At 50.3% G+C, this 15,589-nt stretch overlaps 1 gene segment (V, D, J or C); it reads left to right on the forward strand.

Moving 5' to 3' along the window:
* Positions 1-6,495: 6,495 nt before the first annotated feature.
* LOC128846228 (Ig heavy chain V region 914-like) lies at positions 6,496-7,111 on the forward strand. The segment is given in 2 exon segments: positions 6,496-6,590; positions 6,771-7,111. Coding segments are annotated over 2 exon segments (387 nt in total).
* Positions 7,112-15,589: the final 8,478 nt, after the last annotated feature.

Raw genomic sequence — 15,589 nt, forward strand, 5'->3', positions numbered from 1 at the left:
GGGAGCTCCCCCCCCTTCATTTATCACACCCCCAAATACCTGGAGAGACCCCAGAACTGACCTGCACCGTGTCCAGATTCTCCATCACTAACGACACGGTGTAGTGGGTTTGCCAGCCAGCGGGGAAAGGGCTGGAATGAGTAGGAGAAATCTGGTCCAATAGAGGCACTGCTTACAGCGATGTGCTCAAAAATCACCTCCCCATCACCAGAGACACCTCCAAAAGCCAAGTGTTCCTGCAACTGACCCACCTGTAACCCGGAGACACCTCCGTGTATTACTGTGCCAAATACACCCAGTGAGGGGGAACCTATCAGAGCCAGCATTAAAACTAACCTTGCGGAGAACTAGCCTTCCAGGGTGAGTGACACAGAACCTGCACCCCTATGCCCTATACCACCCTCACTCCATATACCTGCACTCCCCACATTCATCCTGGGGGAATTCATGTCCCCCGCAGATTTCTTTGCTTCCCTGCAGAAAAATGACTTTCTGACAGGGAAGCAAAGGGAAGCTGCCAGAGGAGTCATGTACCACTCCCTAGCAGTGCGGGTACATCATCTCAGGCAGCCGGTGGAGACGTAAATCACCATGGGGCTGGGGACACCCCAGCCAGTGGCTCCTAACTGGCTGCTAGGCCCGTCTAGGCTGGAGGCAGTAGAGGACGGGACTTCCTCTTCCCCTGCACGGAGTGACTGGGGCTGTGTCAGACCCACCCCTAGAAACCTCCCCCATTGCAGGAAGATCAGCTGCCTCCCCGGCTTCCTGCCCACAGCGCTCCTCAGATTGGGGGGAGGGGTCACTGTATAGGGAGCTGCTCCCTCATCCACCCAACCCCTGTGCCTCTGGACTTCCCATACACAGACACCCCTGCCAAGCCTCACTCGGTACATCCACAACCCCCCTAGCTTTACATACTCAAACTCCACCCTACTGAACCTCAACCCCTGCACCAGCCCCCCTGCACCCAGCCCCCTGCTTCCGGACTCCGACCCCTGCACCCAGGCCAGGTCCCAGTGAGCTCCCTGCACTCAACCCCCCATCTTGATGCCCCACCCCCTACACCCAGGGCGGGTGCAAGGATGTTTCGTGCCCTAGGCAAAACTTCCACCTCCCGCTCCCTGAGTCCTGTGGCAGCTCCCAACCCCCCTCCACCCTGAGGTGCCCCCCCCTGCAGTAGCTCCCCCCTCCACCCTGAGGCGCCCTGCCCCCCCCCCCCCGCAGCAGCTCCCCTCATCCGCCCTGAGGCGCCCCCCCGTGGCAGCTCCCCATCCACCCGGGGAGCTGCCGCATGGGTGTGGGGTGGGGAGGCTGCAGGGTGATTTCCCACCTTCGTGCAGCCAGTGGCCTGTACTCCCCACTGCCATGCTGGAGTAGCAGTAGCTGTCAGCACCGCGTTCTTTCTGCTTGGCTACCTGGTCACTTCTTGCAGATTCCATGGCAAGTTACAAGCACTTGGGAACTAAGCCCTGCATCTCCCAAAGTCAACTGAAAGTTAATTGAAAACGTCTTTCTGACCAATGAGTAAATTTGCCTATTAAAAATAGGTTACGAATAAAAGTTAAGTTACAAGTAGAAATAAACCTGTCCTCAGAATGGAAGGAAGCAACTAATGAATTTCTTTCTCCTCCCACCCCCTTTTCCTCTTCTTTCTCTCGCTCTTTATCTCTTTCTTTCTTTCCCAACATTGTTTACAAAGGAGAATGTTGTGTTCTCCTTTCAAAAAAATGGGCATTTCCCCCATCTACATATATCAATTCTCTCAAAGATATGCAAAACTCCCCAATCTTATTTGCTATTTAAAAACGCAATGGTCCAGAGAAGCTTGTTCATTCAATTTGCCAGCGACCTGCTGAATTCACCTTCTAACCAATCCTATGGCTATGCCCTTACCTGTCTGTAGCTTCATTTTCCTGAGCGGGCTTTCATGTTAGTTAATGATTTATTAATAATTGTGAATATACCATTATAACTCTGGTCAGAAACTACAGGGGTGAAGGGACAGATTAGAGAGAGAGGGAGAAACAGACATCCAAGCAGCAGACATACAGAGGGAAGGATGGTGTGATGGATATTGCAGAAAGAATAGATAGCCAGAGTGCAGAGAGGTGGTAGAATGGGTGGATGGACGGAAGGATGGGCAGCTCTTGCTAGTATTTTTAAAACTATATTTTCAAATTTCTCTTTTTCTTTGTCAGGTGTCCTCTCCGAGGTTGTCCTGACCCAGTCAGGTCCGGAAGTGAGGAAGCCAGGCGAGTCCACTATTCTGAAATGTGCTGTGACGGGGGCTGATCACAGCACATCTATCATGACTTGGATAAGACAGGCTCCGGGGAAGGGACTGGAGTGGCTGGTTTACTACTATTCCCAGGCCAGCATCTTCTACTCGCCTGCCATCCAGGGGCGATTCACTGCTTCCATGGACAGCTCCAGCCTCTATCTGCAGATGTACAGTCTGAAAGAGGAAGACACCGCTGTGTATTACTGTGTGAGACTAGGCGTGTCCACAGTGCTCCAGCCCCTTACAAATACCCTGCGGCATAGAAACAGCTCCCTAAGCAAGGCCACTGTATTATCCTCCTTTAGTCCCCCCATCCCATCACCTGTGCCATCAGCACTCCTAGAACACAATGGTTTGGCAGGCGGTGTGCTGTGAGCTCTGCTAATCACAGTCACTCTGATGGTCTCCTTGTTCCCTTGTGCTGCCCGATCTGTTTGTTGGACCCACCTGATGCCTCTGGTCATAAACGCAGACTGGACACTTTTATGGGCAGGGACTGTCTTTTTTGTTATAGAATCCTAGAGTGCCTGGAACAGCGAGGCTCCAGTTAAGTGTGATGTTAATAAAAATCACCTAAGTGACTCAGGAGCACAAGTGAAATTGAAGGTCAATGGGACTTGTGTTCCTAAGTCACTCGGGCAATGCTTAAAATAGGAGAAGGAGAAGTTACCCCAAACTTCTATGGCAAGTTACAAACACTTCCCCGTTCTTCATAATTATGGGTACCAAAGATTAATTAAAATAGCAACGATTATGGTTATGGCTGTGCCCAAAATCAACCACTCACTTTCCAGACCTTCACCAAGAGACAGAGGCACAATGTATGGACAGACAGAGAAGCATGCAGAGGTATTCCGGGTAAGGGAAGGCACCGCCTTGTCAGAGAGCAGAAACCTACTGCGGTTAGCACAAAAACCTCCTATGCCCTTCTCCATTCGGCTCATTGCCAGCAGTCTCACCATTAATGAACTGTTTTGACAGAGAGGAGCATAGATTATAAAGTCTCCAGTCCTTTGTCCTTTCCAAATACACATTGATCATGAAACACCCACTATGCTGACAGAGCAGAGATCGCTTTATGCATTGACCAACAATGCAGAAATATAATCTACCTCGAGAGTGGCATCACAGGCTTTTCAAACCATAACCAATGAAATAAGAAAAGGGAAGAGAGGAGATTTTGTCATCAAGGATCATGGTGTAGCCTGTCCTTGAATTTTGCACACCGCTTCTTGCACACCCCTCTTCCGGCTCCTCCAGAACCTCTTATTGAGGGTCTGGCTGCACTTTTCCACACACTTGTTTATTTAGGCACACCTGATCCAAGGCCCCATGAAGTTGCAGGACCACCTGGTTAACCTCCTCCTGGCCAGGGCCAAGGTGGCCATTCGTAACACCTGGGAGACAAGGTTGGCGGGGCAGGCCCTGCGACTGTGGGGCTGTCTTTCGTTCTTTTATCTGCTCACGTATCTGGGCAGAGATCCTCTGGGCAGCATCCGCCGGCTCTCCCGCTGCCTTCGAGGAGCACTGGGTGCTGTCCAGGGTTCTCTGCTCGGTGTCCCCTTCTGGTCCCCTAGGTTTGACCCTTTGACCCCCATGCCTGTTCCCATTATTGCCTTTGCTGTCCCCTGAACTTGGTGGGTTCTCGGTTCAGTAGCTCCTCCCTAGGCTGGGGGAGGGGCTTTTCGCAGTGGGCGAGCTAGCGCCCGCCCACGTCCCAGCGCTCAAAAGGACGGGCCTGGAGAGGGTCACAAATATAAGCTAGTGGGCCAGCAGTACCGTACGTTACGCCAGCTAGGTCCAAGGCCGATTCACCATCTCCAGAGACAAACCCAACAACCTGCTGGATCTGTCAATGACCGGCCTGAAGCCCGAGGACACCGCTCGGTATCACTGTGCGGGACACACACTGAGGGGAAGCCGGGCTGAACTCAGACAGAAACCTGCCCTCTCTGTCTAAGGACAAACGCTCCGCTGGGGGCTGGAGTTCTACAGCTCACAGCGGAGAGAGCAGTGAGCGGGACGACTCCTGTCTTTAGCTTCCATCCTGTGTGTGTGTGTCTCTCTCTCTCTCTCTCTCACACACACACACACACACACACACACACATACACACATACACACAGATGCACACAGACTAACCGCACTGTTAGAAGAGGTCAACCCACAACACTCCGTTTCCCCCCAACACACTCTGTGCCCCTCACTCCACTGCTCCCCATGTTTCCTCACCCCCTTCCACCTCCCAATACCCCAGGCAGATAGAACCGACATGAACAACCCCAACAACCCGCTGTATCTGCACCTGACCGCCTTGAAATCCGAGGACACCGCCCGGTATCACTGCGCTCGGCACTCAGTGAGCAGAAAGCTGTTAAGCACAGAACAAAAACCGAGCTGAAATGGTAACAACTTTACCAACACGCTGCAGAGGGCAGCAGTGAATTACAGTTAAATACTGCTCTACCAAATTATTTCAGGGATAAGTATTAAGGGCGTGTTGGTGCACATATCAGCAGGTAAACATGTAGGGATTTCTATCTGTTTTAGTGATATGAGAGAAATATTCTTTCAGGTCTTGTACAGCCAATGACACTACTGAGAATAAAGTGCAAAGTTCAATCAGGGACACTAAGAATTGTGCTTAAAGTTAAAGTAGTGTCCTGAATAGAGATGGGTTTAAACAAATTCTTACATGCTTTCATGAATCAAGGCCTAAGAAATTGTACTAGGGTCTCCCTGAAATCATTTGCATCCTTGAAAATCATCCACAAACCTGCCATCTCCCTTCAGCAATTTGGAATAGCTCAATCCTGCATTGCTGTGGGATTTTACATAACAGTCTTTGCAACAGATTTCCCACACTTAAATCTTGCTGAGCTGTGCGTCTGAGCGCACTGTATCTTACCCGAGAAAGAACAGGCCCTCCACCAACTAGAGTGTGAGACTGGGATTTTCAAAGGCACCCAACGTGGTGAGGTTTCCAGCTCCAAGGGGATTTGGGGATTTGCATTAAGACCCTTTAAACACTCCACCCTGTTGCATAAACACAGTGGCAAGGCGGAGCTGTTAAGGTCTCTGTATTGTTAATTTTATCCAGCAGTTCCATAGAAACGTTAGCTTGACATTTTCCTCTGTATTTTTGCCTATTTATAGTGGGTGTTGAAAAGAATCTGAACGGTAATACTAAGAGGAAGAAGAGTGAGACAACACTTCTATGCGACTGAACGGTTTGATTCACACCATTAGCCCCACTCAAAGCCATGCAGGTACTGTACTCTCAGTGACAGTTGCACAGGCCTACAAACCCCTGCAGGGTTATAACCCGAACCTGTAGATAGATTCTGTCAGGTGCCGATTGTCCATTGTTTCTGTATGACTTAGCAGAATTCAGTTCTTTGGACTTCTGGGCTACGACATTCAAAGCAGGCTAGGCGGGGATCCACACCCGACTCCCATTCATGTTAAGGTGCTAATCTAATAATAATTCTGTCTGGTCGTCCAGCATTGCAAGGAAGAATTTCAAACATAGGTGCTGGACCTAGGGACGTTGGCTTGAAGGTGATTCCTTTATATACAGAGTTTACAGTCTGGTTCAGTGTCTGAGCACTCCCACTGTAAAAATTGTTCCAGCCCCCCTGGTTTCAAATGCTTGCCTCCTTCTTCTCATAGAAGAAGAAAAGGACATTTTCAGTCATTAGTAATAGCACCAACCCCTAGCATTTAATAAAAGCAATTTTCAGCAGATCTCAGAGCTCTTCACAAAGGAAGGTTAGGATCTCTATCCCAATTTTACAGAGAGAAATGACTTATCCAAGGCAACCCAGCAGACCAAGGAATGAATACCCGGTTTTCCATGGCCCAGTCTAATGCTCAATGCACTGGGACACACAGTGGCAAGGAACTCACAAACTAAGAAGAGACAGAACTCAGCGGCAGGTGAACAATCAATGGTGCATTTTGTCTATGAGATACCCCGAGCATTCTTGTAGAGATCACTGCAGAAGTGATCCTATAAGAGAGACTAGCTCCTCTTCTCCAACCAAGTATCTTTCTTCCTCTGAACTCGACTCCGGAAGGCCTGAGTTTAATGAGGTTGTGGTTTCTGGTGTGTTTTTTTTAAATAGGACGTGATGCAAATTCAGTGTCTCGGGGTCCTGCATAAATACTGTGTTCTCCTGGATGGCACACTATGAAAAGGGAGCAGGCCAAGGTCCTGGTGTCTTTGCAGTTACCCTCAGAAACCCCTCCAACACCAGCAACATGATATCGTGGCTGAATCTTCTCTTTGCTCTAGCCGCCCTTCCAGGTAATTCTCCCTTCCCCACCCCCAACTTCAGTGGGAGACTCCAGGGAAGGTTGGATGTTCTTGCCCCAACCCAAAGCGCAGTGAAGTGAATGGGCATCTTCCCAATGGCTTCTGTGAGCTTTGGCTCAGGTCTTGTAGTAATGTGATTCTAAAGTAGCTTTTTCTTCTTTCCCCCACCAGATGTCCGGTCCCAGGTTCTTCTGGTGGAGTCCGGAGGTGGAATTCAAAAGCCCGGGGGATCTCTCCGCCTCTCCTGCAAAGCCTCCGGTTTCACCTTCAGCAGCTACCACATGAGCTGGGTCCGTCAGTCACCCGGGAAGGGCCTGGAGTGGGTCTCACGGATATACAACCCTGCTAATAGCCTCAGCACGTTTTACAGTGATGCGGTTAAAGGGCGATTCACCATCTCCAGAGACGACTCCAACAGCCTGGTGTATCTGCAGATGAACAGCCTGAAAGCGGAAGACACCGCTCGGTATCACTGTGCGAGAGACACAGTGATCAGAAATCAACTGCAGTGAATACAAAAACCTCCTCCTGGAATCCAAACAGCTCTCGGCGCCAGCAGACAGCAGCAGGCACTGACACAGCAGAGCAGTTTAGACACAGATACATAGATTGTAAAGTCTCCAGCCCTTCATCGGGGCTTCCGTCCTCTGAAAACGCACATTGGCAATTAAAGACTCACTATGTTGACAGAATAGAGATAATCGTATTTAGTGGCTGGCAATGCAGAAATAGAATCCGCCTCGGTTACTATGAATAATTAGCTTTCTGCCCTTCAACCTGCCTTGTAAACAGAACTACGAGGAAGAAATGCCAGAGACATTATATAGAGTCTGTTTGCCGGAAGCTGGGAATGGGCGACAGGGAATGGATCACTTGGTGATTCCCTGATCTGTTCATTCCCTCTGGGGCACCTGTCACTGGCCACTGTTGGAAAACAGGATACTGGGCTAGATGGATCTTTGGTCTGGCCCAGTCTGGCTGTTCTTATGTCCTTTAGAGTCGTGGTGGACCCGCCCTAGAATTTTGCACACCGTAATTTTGTCACTATCTGCACAGACCTGCAGAAGGCTGGATGGTGCTCCTGGAGCGCATTGTCTCTGTTGAGCGCATTGTCTCTGTCTGCTCTTTAATGGATAAGCACAAGCTGGAGAAGAGCTAAGGATGAGTTTAGTTTGTTTCCTGAGTAATTTCGGACCATTCCTATACACCTGGTGGGTCACCCTGAATACAGCCATTTAGGACACTGTTCAAAGACAAGACCAAGTCATTTTAGTGTGGGATTTTCAAAGGCTCCCAAATGGCTCCAGCTTTCATTTTCGAAACTCCTGTATTGGGCAGGAGGTGTGTGTTGGAAACCGCTGTGGAGTGAGATTTGGCCAAATTGACAAGAACACGCAGTAAGGAAGCATCGCTTTCAGATTGCCTGTAGGTCATGGCCAAAGATTACTGTCAGGGGATACTTCCCGTTCTGGTTTCACATAGTCCCGTTCTTTGGCTCAGGGTTCTGGTCTCTGCTGTTCCCTATCAGGTCACCCCCCCGACTCTCTCAGTCCCCGCATCCACCTCTCGCCCGGCCTGCGCCCCTTGCTGAATTCGGCATCGTTTATTTCCCACCCGCCCGGCTCTCCCCAGATTATGCAAAGCTGCCACAGCCAACTCCCTACTTATGCACTAACTCGGGCATCTCAGCCACAGGCTCCACACCTGGTTTAGGGACTTACCAGGCTGCGTTCCCATCCCATCACCATGCTGGGTCCGCTGAGAATCTGCGTTTTCCTGGTTGGACTCTCATGTGGGTTTGTTTGTCTGTTCACCCGCCCATTCTCGGTATCTGTGCAGTTCACGGGCTGAGGGGGCTTTTCAGAAGTTCCCACGTTCCCCAGGACCACTCCGAAAGTCAATAGTGCTCGTGCTCCTAAATTATGTGAGTACTTTAGAAAATCCCCTGTACAATTCATCCTGCGCTGGAAGACCAATGGAGTCACGCTAGGGATGTATCAGACCAATATCTACAGAGCTGTCTGTCTCCTTCCCTCAGTTGTATCTATTTAATGTCACTGTTCTTTTTAAACATTTCTTGTAACAGCCGCTTTGTTTCTCTCCAGGGGCCCGGGCATAGGAGGTTCTGACACAATCCAGCCTGGAAATTCAGAAACCCGGAGAATCCACCAAACTGACCTGTACCGTGAGCGGCTTTCATCTCAGCCGCTTTGGAATGAACTGGGTCCGACAGGCTCCGGGAAAGGGGCTGGAGTGGCTGATCGATACATTCCCAGCCTCCAAGGACAGCTCCAATTTCTACCTACAAATGAGCAGCCTGAAAGCGGAGGACACAGCCCGGTATCACTGTGCAAGGGACACAACAGTGAGGAGAAGCCGGTCTGAGCTCAGACAAAAACCTTCCCCCAGTGTTAATGTTAAAAGAAGCCCCCAGCAAGTGGCGCTCCAGAGCTACACACAGCAAGGAGCCCATGGCAGCAAACACACCCAGGCTGGTCTCCCTCCTTTGTCCTCCTTTCCCTGCATCCAACACAGAGCAGAGAAAAAGAGAAAATAAAACAGCACCTGAAACCTGCCTTTACTATTGACTTATTTCTTCAGCCCTCGCAGGAGTGCTGTAGAACTCCCACTGCTCCAGCTGTTCTCAATTGAATAGGCAGATAAAGAGTAGCCACACCAGAGAAGAGCGGGCATCGAACTAGGCCATGGTCCTGTCTCTCTAAGTGGCCAGTTCCAATTGCAAAGAACCCTGCTGTGGGAAATTATGGAATCGTCTATTCACAAGGGAATTTCTCTATAACTCTCCTAAGTCATAGGTTGGTTTATCCTATAAAGTAGAGACCTTGAAGGCCCTTATTCATGCAGTATCTGAGTGTTTCACCACCGTTAGTGAATTCTAAGGTAGGGAATCATTATTCCCATTTCACAGATGAGGAACTAAGACACTGAGAGATTAAAAGGGAGATTTTCAAGGGGAAAAACACAAGTTAAGGCACCCAACTACCATTGACTTTCAATGAAAGTCACCCCCCCCCCCCTTTGCTTCTTGTGCCTCTGCAAATCTCTGAACCAATTTGCCCAAGTTTAGAAAGGGTGTCTGTGGCACAAATGAGAACAAGGCTGAAATCTCCTGGGTTCCAATCCAGTTCCCCTTCAACTAGATCATCCCTTCTATGTCCTTTCCAACACCTTTTTGGCCAGAGCCTCATGCTGTAAATCTATGGGAACTAACTCCACAGCATAAGACAACCTATACACTAGTGGAAAGTATCAGGGGGTAGCCATATTAGTCTTTATCCAGAAAAACAACAAGGAGTCCGGTGGTACCTTAAAGACTAACAGGTTTATTTGGGCATAAGCTTTCGTGAGTAAAAAACCTCACTTCTTCAGATGCATGGAGATTCAGGCATATATAATGACACATGAAGAGAAGGGAGTACCTCACAAGTGGAGACAAGGCCAATGTAGTCCACTTCCAATAATCATAGAATGTCAGTGTTGGAAGGGACCTCAGGAGGTCATCCAGTGCAACCCCCTGCTCAAAGCAGGACCAATCCCCAGACAGTTTTTTACCCCAGTTCCCTAAATGGCCCCCTCAAGGATTGAACTTGGGTTGGTGTTTCCGTGGTATGGTGTGTAGTTGCTGGTATTTGCTTCAGGTTTGGGGGTTGTCTGTAAGCGAGGACTGGCCTGTCTCCCAAGGTCTGTGAGAGGAGGGATCACTCTCCAGGATAGGCTGTAGATTGTTGATAATACGCCTACAGGTTTTAGTTGGGGACTGTAGGTGATGGCCAGTGGTGTTCTGTTACTTTCCTTGTTGGGCCTGTCCTGTAGCAGGTGATTGCTCAGGAAGGAGTTTGTGTGTCTCTTATAAGGATGGACCAGGATATGCAAATAGGAGAGACACTTTTCTGTTTAAATCTGTCCCTCTCTCTGCCCAAACTGCACCCAGAGAGACAATACGCGGCACCTGTGTCTCTGCAGTTACCAGCCAGTCGCCTGAGAACTTTCCAATCCAACAGGAAAATGAGACTTTGGCTCCATTTAATTTTTACTGTAGCAGCTCTGGAAGGTATTTTCTCCCCTCACACCTATTGGCGTGGCAGGGGAACAGTCTATTGTTGCTCTTAATATTAACGTGTTGTATAATCTCTCTCTATTCCCAGGTGCATGGTCCCAGGTGCTGGTGGAGTCCGGAGGGGATGTGAAAAAGCCCAGAGACTCTCTCCGCCTCTCCTGCAAAGCCTCTGGGTCACCTTCAGCAGCTACGATATGCACTGGGTCCGCCAGGCTCCCGGGAAGGGGCTGGAGTGGGTCTCAGGCATTTACTCTGATGGGAGCCAACAATTTTACACAGACTCAGTGAAAGGCCGATTCACCATCTCCAGAGACAACCCCAACAACCTGCTGTATCTGTAAATGAGCGGCCTGAAGCCCGAGGACACCGCTCGGTATCACTGTGCGGGACACACACTGAGGGGAAGCCGGGCTGAGCTCAGACAAAAACCTGCCCTCGCTGGCTAAGCACAAACTCTCCGCTGGGGGGCGCTGGAGTTCTACAGCTCGCAGCGGAGAGACAGTGAGCGAGAAAACTCCTGTCCTCAGCCGTGTTTCTGTGGGTACGTCTTCACCCGCCCCATCGGCGGGTAGCAATCGATCCCCGAATGTGCTCAACGTCGACTCCGGAACTCCACCAGAGCGAGCGGCGGTAGCGCAGTCGACTGGGGAGCGCGGCCGTCGATCCCGCACTGTGTGGACCCCAGGTAATTCAATCCAAGATACTTCGACTTCAGCTACACTATTTGCGTAGCTGAAGTTGCGTATCTTGGATCGATCCCCCCCAGTTTAGACCAGCCCTGTGACTCTCACACACACAGATGCAGACACAGACTAACCGCACTGTTAGCAGAGACCAGCCCACAACTTTCCCTTTCCCCCACTACACTCTGTGCCCCTCACTCTGCTCCTCACCCCCCTCCCCTCACCCCCCCTCCACCTCCCAATACCCAGACTAAGAGAACCGACATTAAATTGTATGAATGAAAACACGTTATTTAACTCCCCCCCACAGGCGGAGGGTTTCCAAGCTGCCCTAGAGACACGGGCACCTCATGCCTATTATAACCCCACAAGAGCTCTAGAAAATCTCAGCCTGGGCAGATAGGGTTGAATTCCGGACGGATCCTAGCAGCGCTGGACACCCACCTGCCAGGGGCTTTCAATGTGTGTTCAGGGCTCGGTCCACAAAGGGAATTCAGCACCTCACTGCCGCCTTATGTGACTAAATCAGACATGCCACCGAGATCCTCAAAGCCTGCACCCTGTAGGCTCTGAAATTCCCTAGGTGCCTGGCTGGTGACATGTACTGGGGGGCAGAGAGAGCAGGAAAGCGAGTCACTCTACAGCCCAGGGGTTAGGACACTCTCTGGGATTCAGGAGGAGACTCAAGTCCCTGCTCTAATGAGCCTTAATTACTTATAGCAAGTGCAACAGCCTCACCTCAGCCATGTCCCCTGGTGAGCTTCGCCCTTAATGTATCATTCCTAGACACCCCGCCCCGCACACACACAATTCCATCTTAAATAACTACACTCACACCCCAGAAACCACACACCAAAGGAAAATAGAGAGAGCAGCATTCCAGGAGAGAAATAAACCTGAGTTTCTTATTGTGGCTTGCAGTGATCATTACAAGCAGAAGTAGGGAACAGACAGTGACACCCTTATGTTGACTAGTGAATACACTAGTGAATAACCTGTCTGCTGGAAGCCAATATTAGTGGGTGTTGAGGTATTTCTCTATGATTCATTAACCTGGGACAAATCTTGTTCCGGCCTCATATATCCCATGGCGCTACTCAGAGACCCAGTGAGCTACTGTCTGCCCTAAAAACCCTTGAATAGCCCAGCCCCAGCTCTCAGATTTTACAAACCAATCTCTGCAAACGTTCGCCCACCGCTTACGGGAACTGAGCCTGGTACCTGAGCTCACTGCCTCCAACCTGGGAAATAATATTCACAGCGCGACTGAGCACCATGGCGCCTCTGGGGCTACGACTTTCACAGCAGAGGGGATCCTGACCCCAAATCCCCACTAATGTTATGTTGCTGGTAGAATAATAATAAATAATGATTCTGTCTCTTAGTGCAGCATTGATAGAGTTTAATGTACTGTCTCCCATTCTTCTTATAACGGAAGGAAGAAGATTAAGAAGACGTTTTCAGCGCTTAGTAATACATTCTGCAGTGGTATTCAATTAAAGACAGCCCTACACTCCAAGCCCAACTCCCTTCAGCTCCTTTGACTATTCTAGAAGTATCCCCGTATTGCTCAAAGACATCCCATCTGTACATCACCGCCCCACTACCTCAGTGCCCCACTAACACTGCAGGGGGGATTCCCAACTCGCTCTCAGCTATTCACTCTGCTAGTCCCTGCAACGCCCCGGGCGGGAGGAGGTGGGTATAATTTATTTCTCTCTCATAAAAAGCAGGAGATGCAAATTCTCTCACTCAGCTTCCTCTTTAAAGCCAGCCCTTCCCCTCACCCCACAGCTCTGTCCTCCCCCCCACCCTCCAGTGTCTGTGCAGTGCCAGGCAAAAACAACAACAACAACAAAAACCACCACCACCACCACCAACAACAAAAACCCAGTCCGGAACATGGCATTCTGGCTCCATTTCCTTCTGATTTCAGCTGTTTCTACAGGTGCATTGTTTGTCTGAAGACACTGGGGAGCCCCCAGGTTTTGTATCAATCTCACTAGCAGCCAGGTCTGCAGGGATCTCATTGGTTTCTTTCTTTGCAGGTGTCCGGTCCTAGGCACTGGTGGAGTCCGGAGGGGATGTAAAAAAGCCCGGAGACTCTCTCCGCCTCGCCTGCAAAGCCTCCGGGTTCCCCTTCAGCGATTACTGACAACCCCAACAACGTGCTGTACCTGCAAATGACCGGCCTGAAGCCCGAGGACACTGCCCGGTATCACTGTGAAGGAGACACACACTGGAGGGAAGTCGGGTTGAGCAGAGACAAATAACTGTCCTGTCGCTTTCAGAATCAATTCGCTTCCGGTGGGGATCAAACACCAAAATCTGCCGAGGAGAAAAGAGGGAATCTACCAATCCTCGCCGTCACCTCCAGCTTCCTGTTCCGGGAATTTACCCAACTTGGATGTTTCCACAGGGACAGGAGCACATGTATGAGGGGGGCTTTTCCAAATCGTCCTCCTGCCATTAACACACCGGGGGGTCCCCTTCTCCCCCCACCCTACCCCCCCATACCCAGCACCTCCGCACTCCCCAGGTGCTGGGACTGATGCAAAATAAATTACATACAACAAACACACCTTTGGGAGAGGGAAAGTCTGTTTGTTCTGAGATTGGTGCTTGGACTACTGGGATCCGAAACGGGGCTCCCAGGCCCAACCACAATAGAGAAAATAAATTATTAATAATTAGTATTAATTACTATTATTATTATTCAGTGTAATATTATAGAAGAATAATAGTGATTCAGGACTCTTGGTCTTATCACAGGCTTTTCTAGGGCCCCAATAACGGTAATACATTAGCCCCTCACAGTCTGTGATGTAGTTGCTTTCACAACACCTTTGTGAGACAAGGAAATGCTGCTGTCCCCTTGTGAGAGATGAGGAACTATCGAGAACAATTATATAAAATTTTTGCTGGTAAAGTTTGAGAATGCGCCGAAGATGGGGATGAAGAGGAGGATGAAGATGACTATGATGATGATGAAGATGAAGATGATAATAATGATTCACAGGGAACTAGGGGCACTGGGCTGTCATTAGCAGGACTGCAGCTCCCTTTCTCTCTTTTATGCCAAAATCCCTCACTCCCCCTTCCTCTGCTTTTTGACAAAGCCCCTTTCCGGAGCCAGTCAGCACCAGGTTCCCATTGTGCAGGACTCCACACAAACACATGGGACCTGATACGATATTAATTGAAGCCACTTAAACATCCAATTGGGTTTCAGTGAGATTTGGGTCAGAGCGCTACACACATTCCCGCCCCCTCCCCATACACACACACACTTCTCCCGGAATCGGAGGGCAAGAAATGAGATCACCCAGGGAAGGAGTTTGTGTCTCTAATAAGGAGCAGGATATGCAAATCAAGGTGACAGTTTCCTGTTCAAATCTGTGCCTCTCTCTGCCCAGGCTGCACCCGGAGACACAATCCGCAGCCCCTGGGTCTGTGCAGTGTCCAGCCAGTCCCCTGAGAACTTTCCCCTCCAGCACCCGGGAAAATGAGGCTTTGGCTCCATGTAGTGTTCCTTGCAGTGGCTTTGGAAGGTATTTTCTCCCCTCACACGCATTGGCGTGGCAGGGGGACAGTCTATTAATTGCTCTTAATACGAATTACAATGTGTTTCTATTCCCAGGTGCCCGGTCCCAGGCACTGGTGGAGTCCGGAGGGGATGTGAAAAAGCCCGGAGACTCTCTCCACCTCTCCTGCAAAGCCTCCGGGTTCAAAGTTGGGGACTACGGGATGCACTGGGTCCGGCAGGCTCCCGGGAAGGGGCTGGAGTGGGTCTCACGCATTTATTGGGATGTATGGAACCACTATTATTACGCAGACTCGGTGAAAGGACGATTCACCATCTCCAGGGACGATTCCAACAACTGGCTGCATTTGGACATGACCGCCCTGAAGCCCGAGGACACCGCCCGGTATCACTGTGCGGGACACACACTGAGGGGAAGCCGGGCTGAGCTCAGACAGAAACCTGCCCTCGCTGGCTAAGGACAAACTCTCCGCTGGGGGGCGCTGGAGTTCTACAGCTCGCAGCGGAGAGACAGTGAGTGAGAAAACTCCTGTCCACAGCTGCCTGTCTGTGACTCTCACACACACAGATGCAGACACAGACTAACCGCACTGTTAGCAGAAACCAGCCTGCAACTTTCCCTTTCCCCCAATACACTCTGTGCCCCTCACTCCGCTCCTCCCCGCCTTTCCTCACCCCCCCTCCA

Source organism: Malaclemys terrapin, chromosome 12, assembly GCF_027887155.1.
Source record: "Malaclemys terrapin pileata isolate rMalTer1 chromosome 12, rMalTer1.hap1, whole genome shotgun sequence".
Taxonomy (NCBI): domain Eukaryota; kingdom Metazoa; phylum Chordata; order Testudines; family Emydidae; genus Malaclemys; species Malaclemys terrapin.